This window comes from Ranitomeya variabilis, chromosome 2 (genome assembly GCF_051348905.1).
Source record: "Ranitomeya variabilis isolate aRanVar5 chromosome 2, aRanVar5.hap1, whole genome shotgun sequence".
NCBI classification, from domain to species: domain Eukaryota; kingdom Metazoa; phylum Chordata; class Amphibia; order Anura; family Dendrobatidae; genus Ranitomeya; species Ranitomeya variabilis.
The window spans coordinates 856699912-856713079 of record NC_135233.1 but is presented as its reverse complement, the minus strand read 5'-3'; the positions used below and the strand labels follow the sequence as shown (position 1 = coordinate 856713079).

The following is a 13168-nucleotide window of genomic DNA, read 5'->3' as shown; positions in this document are numbered from 1 at the left end:
TTCATATTCAGTTCTAGATACTGCTGACCCATCTTCTCCATTCGTTCACCACGTGTAAGACTCTATTGAGTTGTGCACGAGCTGGCCTAAAGGAAGTGTCAAATGACTCACAGAAATTGCTTCTTCCACTTACACCACTGCTGCTGCTGCTATGTTTTGGCATTGACGAATTGATGTGCCCAAAGTTGGAAGTCTAGAGCTGCGATGCAAATTGTGTGCTTCACTGCTGTCTTGACGAAAAGCTCTCCTAAGTTTGTGTAAAAGCCTGTTTCAATACTCCAGCTTTCTAGGGCAGGAAGCATCTGGCAAAATTTGGTTTTATAATGTGGATCTACCAGAGTGGCAACCCAGTTGTCAGGAGTATTCCTACTCATAAATATACAGGGATCATGTTGCAAACAGTGCAGCAAGAAGGCACTCATATGTCGGGCTCTACCATGAGGTCCAAGCCCATGCTGATTTGGTGGCGGGGTAACAATGATGCTTGTTTCCTTCATCCCCTCCCATCAACCACGAATGACAGAGAGGGGAGGATTATCCTCTTCATCTGACAGTTGCTCGCCCATCATTTCTTCCTCCTCCATTTGTTCCTCGGATCTTGCACCTGATAACAGTTTGTCTATTATCACCAGTGTTTAAGGGTACCGTTACACTAAACGACTTACCAACGATCACGACCAGCGATATGACCTGGCCGTGATCGTTGGTAAGTCGTTGTGTGGTCGCTGGAGAGCTGTCACACAGACAGCTCTCCAGCGACCAACGATGCCGAAGTCCCCGGGTAACCAGGGTAAACATCGGGTTACTAAGTGCAGGGCCGCGCTTAGTAACCCGATGTTTACCCTGGTTACCATTGTAAATGTAAAAAAAAAAAACCACTACATACTCACCTTCTGATGTCTGTCACGTCTGCCGCCGCCGGCTTCCCGCACTGACTGTGTCAGTGCCGGCCGTAAAGCGCAGCACAGCGGTGACGTCACCGCTGTGCTCTGCTTTTACTTTACGGCCGGCGCTAACAGTCTGTGCGGGAAGCAGACGGCAAGGGACGTGACAGGCACCGGAATGTGAGTATGGAGTTTTTGGGTATTTTTACATTTACAATGGTAACCAGGGTAAACATCGGGTTACTAAGCGCGGCCCTGCGCTTAGTAACCCAATGTTTACCCTGGTTACCAGCGAACACATCGCTGGATCAGCGTCACACACGCCGATCCAGCGATGACAGCGGGAGATCCAGCGACGAAAGAAAGTTTCAAACGATCTGCTACGACATACGATTCTCAGCGGGGTCCCTGATCGCTGCTGCGTGTCAGACACAGCGAGATTGTATGTATATCGCTGGAACGTCACGGATCGTGCCGTCATAACAACCAAAGTGCCACTGTGAGATGGTACCCTAAGGGTGCAGAGGGCCTTAATCTGTGCCCACTCTGTAAACATGATATGAGCCACATCCGTACTGCGTTGGCCCAGGCTATATGACATGAAAACTGCGTCAGGGCTTGTTGCTGCTGCCACAGTTGCTGCAACATGTGCAGAGTGGAATTCCACCATGTCGGCACATCGCATATCAACCTGTTAGCTGGCATGGACAAAGACCTCTGTATCGATGCAAGTAGATGACCTGAGGGGTCCGAAGGTCGGAAATGAGCCCACAGCTTATGATCTTTGTAGAGCAGCTCACCTGAGGCCAGGATAGTGGTGGAGAGATCACTATACCACCAGGTTGAGGATGTGAGCCATGCAAGGCATGTGTGTGAACTTGCCTTGCCATAGGGCCGCCACCATATTCGTACAGTTATCGGACACAGCCTTCCTGGAAGCAGGTTCAGCAGAGACAGCCATTGATCAAAATCAGCCTGGAGAGCTGTCCACAACTCTTCAGCTGTATGACTACAATCTCCAAGGCATATCAATTTTAACACTGCCTAATTGTGGTGAACCCTGGCTACACAGTACGGAGGTGAAAACACAACAAAAAAACAGGCAAAATATGTAAGTTATTAGTTAATATTATGGCCACAATATGTCACTTTATGGGTCCTCACACTTGCCAGTCCTACTCTAAGAGCAAAAACCACAACAGGAGGAAAAAAAAGGAGGAAGAAGCCTCCACTATTCTAGAGAAAACATAACAAAAAAAACAGGCAAAGGTGCTTACCTGTCTAGGCCTCAAGTCAAATGCACTATCATGGTACAGTGGGCCCAAGTAAAGATGGCGACTACACATATGCAGTAATACCAAATGAGACAGCCAGCCTACAATCAGGGCTTGGCCACTTGGCATACCAGTGCAAATAATTAATCTGCAGCAGTGTTCGCACAGAGTATGCACAGCATCTGGATCATAGCCTATTAGTAACGCCATGTGGCGGGCTGCCCAGTGCTAACTGTAATGCATCCCGTGTGAACAGAGGCCGCAACTTACAAAGCCGTTAGGGCCCAACTGCACTCAAAAAGTAAAAGTAAAAAAAAAGTGCACAAGAACATATCAAAATATGTAAGGTATTAGTTAATATTATGGCCACAATAAGTAAGCTGGCAACCCATGTCACGGCTCCTCACACTTGCCAGTCCTACTCTAACAGCAAAAACCACAACAGGAGGAAAAAAGGAGGAAAAATCCCTCCACCATTCTAGAGAAAACACCATAAAAAATCCCCACCACAGTACGGAGGTGGTGGGGATTTGCCCTGATCTGTTGGAACGCGTGTCTCATTAAGACAGAGGTTGAGGGCGAAGGTGGAGGCCCTAGAGGAGATAGAGGAGGAGGCAGATGCAGTAAAGGAAGTGTTAAATGTAGAGGTTTGTACTGCATGCCTTGGGGATTCCAATACTTCAGGAGCAGCGCCTACCCCCACAGCCACCAGAGTCACCCAGTCCCCAGCCGGCGAGATGTAACACCCTTGGCCATGCTTACTCGTCCAAGTGTCTGGTGAAATGCACCCTGGCAGACACAGATTTACTCAAGGAATGGGTAATGTTGTCTTGGCATGCTGTTATAGCATAGTCACGGTTTTCTTAGAAAAGTAATGGCGACTGGGCAATTGGTACTGGGGGACTGCGATGGCCAGAAAGGCAGCATTTCCGGGGCCAACAGATTGGAGATGATGGAGTTCAACCTCTTAGTTTTGTTATGTGTAGAAGGAAACAATATTTTACGTGACCACATTTGCAGTACTGTGGGCTGGCTGCAGTACAAAGAGAGGACGGAGTATGGTGAACCGGACAAACTGTTGGACCATGAGAGGTGAAGGCGGAGATGTTACCGTGGATTGCGAAAGATGTGGTGTGCTCGATCTCTGAGATGGGTCTAAAACAGCAGGCATGTCCACATCCATTAGAGCTGATGGTGGGCTCTCAGTCAGCATGACTGGAGTGGGTAAAGAACCCGGGGTTCTGTGATCAAAGACCTGCATCTCAATAGTTGGCACGGTTACATATGCGGAAGAAGCAGCAGATGTTACTGATGGGGTGGCTGATGGCTGTTGAGGTCCGCTGGTCCGCAGTGGGATTTCAAGAGTAACACATGTTGATTGCACATGTGAAGTTTCATACATGTAGTCAAATTATTGCACCTTTTACCTCTACTTAGTTTTCTTGCAATGTTGGTAGATTAAGTGAGTTGGCTCATCCTTTGCAGTGTCAAAAAAAGCCCAGGCTAAGCGACCTTTGCCACCCCTGCAAGCTGCAGATCCACGGACGCTGCTCATCACAGCCACAGTTGTGGCTGAGGATGCATTGCTCATCATGGCTGCATCATACGTGACTGCGACGCATGGCGCAATGTAACCTCCTTGTCTTCCTTCTCAGATGACGTACTCAAATGTGTGCCTCTATGTTCATGCCAACTGGGATCTAGCACACCATCATCATCCTCTGTGTTATCTCATTCCTCATCCTTGGAGTTGCCCTCCTCCTCTTCCTGCCCTGAGAGCACAGTACAGTCCACGTGAGCCTCAGATATTTGAGTCTCATCAGGATCACCTCCCCCAGGGGTTAACTTCTGATGATGAGGGTCAGGATGCTGCTCGGGTTCCACTTCATTCTGCCCTGGATCCAAGCTAAAAAAAATTTTGGCCATAGGTGCAGATTTCCTCCTCTTTACTCTGCGAAGCTCTTGAATACACTTCTGATGACCATGGCATAAAATGCGTGAACAGCTCTTCAGACTCACCCATCTGTGGTTCTGTACAGTCATTTGTGGGAGAGTTGGAATGCGGGGGCAAGCAAGAGGAATTTGGGTGCCACCTTTGTGGACTGTAATAAGTGTGATGTTGAGGTGGAGGAAGAGAAGGAGAGGCCACTTGAAGCTGCGCTTGCCATCCACTCCTTCTGGGCCTCATCAACAAGGCATACCACTGTGTGTCTGCCAAAGAAAGGTAGTGGAGTAGCCCGTCCAGTAACAGAAATTGTCAGATGTTTTTGCATAGGATAGAACGTGATGTTGTTGGTTCACTAGAGCTTTCATTAACCTTACGACCTTCCCCACGTACATCTTGAACACCAAGCCTAATTCCCCTTCTACCTCGGCTTCACTTTTTCCCAGGCATGTTGTTCAGATAGTGTGGTAGGAGCACAGTATTAGCAACAAAAAATTAGATTTTAAACTCTGCACCACCTCTGCAAACAGCTGAATTTCAGTGGCAGTAAGTTCCAAGGTGAAATATGGCATGCTATATCACAGAAGAAAGAATTGTTTGAGTGTGGATGAGGCCTGTATGAGAAAGAAGAAATGCTACAAACAATTTGAAAGTCAGATGTCCCCTGCTGTATGATGTTAGGAACACAAGAATTTTTTGGTGGCCTATGTCTTAGGCCTCTATAACATTCTAGATGCTACAAACTGTTTGAATGTGAGGTGTCTCCCACTGTATGTCACTAGGAACAGAAGGATTTTTTGGTGGCCTCTGGATCAGGCCTCTATAACACACTAGATGCTACAAACTATTTTAAAGTCAGTAGTAAGACATGTGTCCTGCTGGCTTTGTCTGTGGACCTCAGTAATGGGCAAAAAAAAAATGCTGGAAGGTAAATTTAACAGCCATACTGGCTACACTACCTGACTGATATACAACCACCTATCTAACTAGCTAAAATCTTGCTGCTAACAGTGCCAGGGTCAGAAGCAGCCTCTCTGCGCTGTTACAGTGTCAAAATGGTGCTAAAACAAGATGTCCGCCCTTTATATGGAGATGAACATGTGATTTCAGCAGCCAATGACACAAGCCGTTGTGTCAGGACATTGTGGGTGTTTCTTCCTGATTGGCTAGCCGCAGTATGCACACATAAAGTTAGGGAAAAAATGACTGTTAACAAGAACGCCCTTCTGAGCTCTGCAAACCCCCTCCCCTCATCAAACACCTTGTAAACGCTCCTGATACACCACCATTATCGCTGCTAAAGTGCTGAAAATACTTCTGTGGCAACTCAAACATTTTCCCGTACTTTTTACCGAATGTTACTGATTTTTTCCGATTTTATAAAAGTTTGCTCGTGTTTGCGATCACGAATCCGAATGTGCCATATTCATCCTGAATTTATATTTGGCTATCATTTTCTGAACAAATTTGCTCATCACTAGTGGAGAGCCATGGAAAGGGAGTTCCCAAGTCTGTGAGAAATATGTCATAGTGCAGAGCTGCAGAGAAAAGTCATACACACAGTAATGACATAGCTCATTAATCATAGCAACTATTTAAGGTTATGACAAGGAAGAACTTAAGAGTGGCGTGCATGCCATTTTAGAATGTATTTGTAAGAAGGAGTATGGTCATTTTACAACCCATTACATGTATTCTCTTTTTCCATTCAAATTCTTCTTGCTTTTGCTTTTGGTGATGGGAAGAGGCCTAAAGGAAAGACTATCACATACACATAAGACTAGAAAATATCTGTATCATTTAGCATATATGCATCTAGTAGGAAGAACATACAACCTAATTTGCCCACCCAAAAGTACATAGTTGCCATTTGTGTTGGTGCAGAATATATATACACAGAATGCAAAAAGTCTAACAAAATGGTTGTATAATATAAATCTCCATTTTTTTACTTTATTGGTTTCTATGATAAAACTATGTATCTTTAGTTTTAGGTACTAGTTTCACCCCTTTCTGACATCAGAAGTACTATTCTGTCCATCTAACCTGGGCCAATTTGACCATGGACGGAATAGTACGTCTCAGCGATCGGCCGCGATCATGGGGGGGGTCGCAGCCAATCGCCACCAGGTGTCAGCTGACTCTGACAGCTGGCACCTGGCACTAAGTGCCAGAAATGGTCCAGACTGCTCCCGGAGCTTTAACCCACAAAACACTGCAATCAAACACGATCGCAACATTTCGGATGCCTTTGCATCGGAGACCCCGCGGCGTGATGCGGGGTCCCAATCGCTGCTATGGTAGCTCGATGTCGCCATGACGACATCTGGGTTACCAGAGCAGTGCATGATCAGGAAGTCTCTCAGTGTCAGTTCACTGAGTGCAGTGTTGACAGTTTCTATAGCATGCAGATGCTACTTCATCTGCATGCTATAGAAGCGATCAGCCTGTAAAAAATGATTGTCCCATAGTGGGACAAAGTCTTAAAGTGAGAATAAATGAAAATCATTTTTTTTAAATAATTGTACAAATATTTTAAAAAATAATAATAAACAAAACAATATTTATTATATCAATAAATAAATATTTGAATGAAAAAAATCTAAACAATAAAAGTACACATATTTGGTATCGCTGCATCCATAATGACCCGACGTATAAAACTGTCTCACTAGTTAACCACTTTAGTTAACACCATAAAGAAAAGGCAAAAAACAAACACGAAACGCACTTTGAGGTGCCTGGCAGCACGGCAGCAGGAGATAGCCACCCTCCATAGACCAACCATGGCTACAGGGATAGTGTGATTATATATGACATTTAGAATATGTTATCCTTTTTGGGCTAGCGATAGAGCTATGACATTTATTCCTTTCACAGATAAATATATGTTGTATATTCCCGGTTCATCTATATCTGGCCTGCAAAAAACCGTATACCAAGCCGTAAATGACTTGTAGCCACGGCTGTGTCTGGTCATACCCATGGAACCTCACATTGAGGCCATTTAGAAATGTTACTTTATAGGACCTAATGTGGTGTGGTTATCACCGTGCAGCTATGCTGCTTTGGTTTTTTGTCTCTGGCTATCTTTTGTGAATCTCACCTATTTATTGGATATCTGATATGACACTGTTGTTTAAATATTATATTAAATAAAGCTTGTTATCTTTTCAATTCTTGCTGCTTCTGTCATGCTATACAGTCCTAGATATATTGATGTGTGACTATTATTTGTCCATAATATTGGACTGGAGCATTATAGGTTTAATTGCTTAATTTTGTTTAGGAAGCTATAACTTAATTCAGAAGAAAAATTATAGGTTGTGTTGTCCAACAACACTTTATCATCATAGGCAAAAAACAATACTTTATCATCATACCGCCAAACAAAAAGTGAAATAACACGCAATCAAAAACACGGATATAAATAATCATGGTACCTTTGAAAACGTCATCTTGTCCCGCTAAAAACAAGCCCCCACACAGCTCCATCAGTGGAAAAATGAAAAAGTTATAGCTCTTAGAATAAAGGGATGCAAAAATAATAATTTTTAGTATAAAATAGTTTTTGTTGTATAAAAGTGCCAAACCATAAAAAATATAAATGAGGTATTGCTGTAATCATACTAACCCGAAGAATAAAACTGCCTTATCAATTTTACTGCACATGGAACGGTATAAACACCCAACCAAAAGAAATTCATGAATTGCTGGTTTTTGTTCTTTCTGCCTCCCGAAAATCGGAATAAAAAGCGATCAAAAAATGTAATGTGCCCAAAAATGGTTCCAATAAAAACATCAACTCGTCCTGCAAAAAACGAGACCTCACATGACTGGGCAGAAATATGAAAAAACTATAGCTCTCAAAATATGGCGATACAAAAACAATTTTTGGCAATAAAAACAGTCTTTTAGTGTGTGACAGCAGCCAAACATAAAAACCCGCTATAAGGTCTCTGTCACGCATCCTCATATTTCCGGTACCGGAGATGTCAGTGTCTGTGTGCGTAATACTTGCGGCACATGTGTGACATGTGTGTGCCGCATCAGTACCACAAGGACGAGTGCCAGAGAAGAAGCGCTACAGTGAGCGCTGTTCCCCGGCGACGGGTGCTGAACATGGCTCTCCTCATTCTCTCCTGCTCTGCTGGCGATCGAAGCAAGCAGGGGAGAATAATGAGAGTTATATTTAAGTAATAAAAGAGACAGAAGGCGGCGACTGATGGGACTATTACTCCCATCAGCCTACCACTGCTGCTGCTAATAGATGTGCCTCCTCAGGGCAACTGCGGGCTGCTATTTTTAGGCCTGAGAATACCAGCCCCCAGCTGTGAGCTTTAGCAAGGCTGGTTGTCAAAAATGGGGGGGACCAAACGCCATTTTTTAAAAATTTATTTAAATAATTAAAAAATATAGCATGGGGACCCCTCTATTCTTGATATTGAACCTTGACGAAGCTGACAGATGAGGTTTGCAGCCCTCAGCTGTGAGTTTTATCTGGCTGGTTATCAAAAATAGGGGGGAACCCATGGCACTTTTTTTTTAATTACTGTATTTATTTACAGCGCAGGAGCAGCAGATGAATACTCCCATTCGTCGTTCCTGCTGTCACTGTTATTAGCAGCAGCAGGGGTAGGCTGATGGGAGTAATAGTCCCATCAGCCGCTACCTGTTGCTTCTTTTATTACTTAAATGTAACTCTCATCATTCTCCCCTGCTGGCTCTGATTGCCGGCAGAGCACTTAAGAATGAGGAGAGCCATGTTCAGCACCGATGCGTGTCACATGGATGACATCCGTGTGTTATGTGCATACACATGTGCGGGACATTTTATGACCCATGCTGACATTTGAAAATCTATATATCAGCGTGTTTTGCCCACAGACACACGGTCCGTGGAAACACACTGACATGTGCACAGACCTATGTACTTGCATAGGCAAATAGTGCTCCGTTCCTCGCGAGTCTATCCGCATGGCTAAGCAGTACTGTACAGCCACATATTTGGCACTGCCACGTTCAGTAGAAATTGTGGAACAAATTTTGTTGCCATTTTTACCCATTTCTTGTGTGAAAATGTAAAATCTTTGGCTAAAACAAAATTTTGGTGGTAAAAATGTAGTTATTTTTTCTTCACTGCCCAATGGTATAAAATTCTGTGACACACCCATGGTGTCAATATGATCAATGCATCCCTAGATGAATTCACTGAGTGGTGTAGTTTGTAAAATCGGGTCACTTATGGGGGGTTCTGCTGTTTTGGCACCTCATGGGCTCTCCCAGAGGGTCATGGCACCTGCAAACCACAATAGTAAAATCTGGCGCTCCTTCCCTTCTGAGCTCTGCCATGCACCCAAACAGTGATTAATCCCCACATATGGGATATCAGCGTACTCAGGACAAATTGCACAATAACTTTTAGGGTCCAATTTCTTCTGTTACTCTTAGGAAAATAAAACATTTGGGGCAAAAAAATCATTTTTGTGAAAAAAATATGATTTTTTTTCGGCTCTACCTTATAAACTTCTGTGAAGCACTTGGGGGTTCAAAGTGCTCACCACACATCTAGATAAGTTCCTTAGGGGGTCTAGTTTCCAAAATGGTGTCATTTGTGGGGGGGTTCCACTGTTTAGGCACATCAGGGGCTCTCCAAATGCGACATAGCATCCGATCTTAATTCCAGCCAAATTTGGTTATGAAAAATTAAAACCACACTCCTTCCCTACTTAGCTCTGCCATGCACCTAAACAGTGGTGTACCCCACATATGGGGCATCAGCGTACTCATGACAAATTCCACAACAACATTTGATGTCCAATTTCCCCTGTTACCCTTGGGAAAATAAAAATTGGGGACAAAAAGATCACTTTTGTAGAAAAACTATGATTTTTTATTTTTACGGCCTTTACATTATAAACTTCTGTGAAGCACTGGAGAGTTCAAAGTGCTCACCACACATCTAGATAATTTCCTTGGAGGGTCTAGTTTTCAAAATGGTGTCACTTGTTGGGGGTTTCCACTGTTTAGGCACATCAGGGGCTCTCCAAACGCAACATGGCGTCCGATCTCAATTCCAGCTAATTTTGCATTGAAAAGTCAAACGGCCCTCCTTCCCTTCCAAGCTCTGCCATGCACCCAAAAAGTGGTTTACCCCCACATATGGGGTATCAGCGTACTCAGGACAAATTGAACAAAAACTTTTCCAGTCCAATTTCTCCTGTTACCCTTGGTAAAATAATAAAGCATTTTGTCTGAATTAGATTTTTTGTGAAAAAAGTTAAATGTTCATTTTTTTTTAAACACTCCAAAAATTCCTGGGAAGCACCTTAAAGGTTAATAAACATCTTGAATGTGGTTTTGAGCACCTTGAGAGGTGTAGCTTTTAGAATGTGTCAGTTTGGGGTATTTTGTATCATATAGACCCCTCAAAGTTAGTTCAAATGTGATGTGGTCCCTAAAAGAAATGGTGTTCTAAAATGAGAAATCGCTGTTTAACTTTTAACCCTTATAACTTCCTAACAAAAAAAAATATTCCAAAATTGCACTGATGTAAAGTATACATGTGGGAAATGTTACTTACTAAGTATTTTGTGTGACATATTTCTGTGATTTAAGGGCATGAAAATTCAAAGTTGGAAAATTGCGAAATTTTCAAATTTTTCACTAACTTTCAATTTCTTTCACAAATAACTGAAAGTCATATCAAAGAAATGTTACCACTAACATGAAGTACAATATGTCATGAAAAAACATTGTCAGAATCACCAGGATCCACTGGAGCGTTCCAGAGTTATTACCTCATAAACAGACAGTGGTCAAAATTGTAAAAATTGGCCCTGTCATTAACATGGAAACCACCCTCGGGGGGTAAAGAGGTTAATTCACTTTGTAATGACATGATCTTTATTTAAAACATCTTTGAAGCTTGATCATAGGTTAAGCTAACATTGTCATTTAGTACACATACATACAGACCTCACAGTTAACAAAAATTTTTTTTATTAAATTCAGGAGTTAAAAAATGCAGAAAGATCAATAATATAATATGAACATTATTCTAGGATTGATCCATGGATAGAACCATCAAAATTACCAAAAGATCTGGATCGCCAGAAATGTAATGAAAATATTTTATTTTTTTATTTCAGGTGGAAACTGATGAACAAATATTGTCTATTTTCTGTGGGAAAGAAAGTACTGACACTGAGCAGGCTCCAGGGCAGCAGGCGATCGTGTCGCCTGGGAACTTCCTGAGCCTTACATTCAGATCAGACTTTTCCAATGAAGAACGCTACACGGGCTTTGACGCTCATTATAGTGCAGTTGGTAAGTTGGTTCTGTTTAACCATGTGGGACTGTACTGGACCTTCTTAATTCCTAATATCAATTATCTATAAAACCTTGGTTTCCTTCCTGATTGACAATTTCTTGATTTATTGAAATGTCAACTTATACTTCAATTTTATGAAACTGATAACATAATAAAATGTACTTCTCCAAAATGTCCTATAATTCTTTTACATGGTTAATTAGGTTTCCGATTCAAATATGATTTTGGTCATAAATAGTTTTTAATTTTTTTATTTTTATAGTAACTGGTGTTTTATGTTTTTTTCAGTTTATTTTAAACTAAGTGATTTTATAATTTAATATTATTTTACTACTTATAAATTCCAGTTTTGTTTCTTGGTTTAAAAGTCCTTGAACATTTTGTTTTTTATTATCATGGGAAATATTATTTCTACCGATGCATATGCTTCTCACAAAGCCCCTGTCAATTTACACTAAGGTTGTAAAATTGCTACGTTAAAGCATCTCAAAAGACTTGTTCAACTTTAGAAGCAAGTAAAGCAAAAGCAATATACTGTCAGTGAGCTTGAACTACTATTATTGTGACTATGTTTGCACAGCTGCCTGCTAATACTGTTTTATGATGTCTGTTTCCAGATGTCGATGAGTGTGCAGAGCGAACCGATGAAGACATAGTCTGTGACCATCATTGTCATAACTATATTGGTGGATTCTACTGCTCGTGCAGATTTGGCTACCTTCTTCACTCAGATAACAGGACATGCAAAGGTCTTGCATACAATCATTTATATTTTTACATTCCTTATTGTGGCTGTGATGTTACAATGTGAAAATACACCCATACTAAAAGTATTCCTCTACTTATAAATAACCCTCAGCCATGATTCAGTCACATTTACAGGTTAATGTTATACAAATATTTACATCAAGATGTTTTGTAGAGACTCAAAGTTTCAGTTATTCATTCCATTCTAAGTGTGCACATCTTAGGCAACATAAAGGAAATATGTACATTACTTTCATTCCTCCAACAAACATCAAACCTGCCCTGTGGAGTGGTTGTGTGTACTTTACTGAAAGAATCAGCTGTGATCCCCTGCTGTGCTGTCTGTATCCTCTCTTTTGCTTCCTCCCCTGCCCAACAGATGTGGTATGATCCAACCATGTTCCTCTACGTGAGGCACAGCCATTACACAGTACATAGCAGGGGCACATTTATAAGATTATATCAGGACTGGAATATATTTTTAACATCCAATTGTGAAACTTATTTTTATTCCAAGATCTATTAATTACAGTAAAATGTGCTTTGTTCATGTGTCAACCTCTTTAAGTAACGAAAGATGCCTCCATGGATAGGACTTTTTTATTTATCTCATAACTCAGATGCGGCAGCATTTCAGAGAAAACATAATTTTCCACACTCTACTTTAGTTGATTGACTGGTCTTTCCCTATGTATACACAATGAAGAGACCTGTCAGTTAACTAGAGCGAGGCAGAGGTAAGCATGTTGGGAGCCACAGCGGGACTAGTCCAGTCTCTCTCTACAGTCCCTGGCCGTCTTTTCAAACTATCTTTTCTCTGCAAGGCTGCAGTGTTTCAGAGTAAAACATATGTTGTACATGGCTCTAATCACACAGCCAGGCTCTGATTCACTTTGTACATGGTTCGGGTAACATGAATCTAATAACAATTTTCCTTTAGAGTAAGATCTATTTGAATGCCAAGACCCAAGGATTCCCAGCAGAA

At 42.0% G+C, this 13168-nt stretch overlaps 1 protein-coding gene across 4 annotated transcripts in view; it reads left to right on the top strand.

Annotated features, from left to right (window-relative positions):
• The window catches only part of MASP1 (MBL associated serine protease 1), a 258790-nt gene that overhangs the window by 85858 nt on the left and 159764 nt on the right, over positions 1-13168 (top strand). For all 4 annotated transcript variants that reach the window (XM_077290264.1, XM_077290263.1, XM_077290266.1 and 1 more), the window contains exons 3-4: positions 11255-11432; positions 12054-12185. In XM_077290264.1, coding sequence (XP_077146379.1) covers positions 11255-11432; positions 12054-12185 — 310 coding nt within the window. The remainder of the gene's footprint in view (positions 1-11254; positions 11433-12053; positions 12186-13168) is intronic.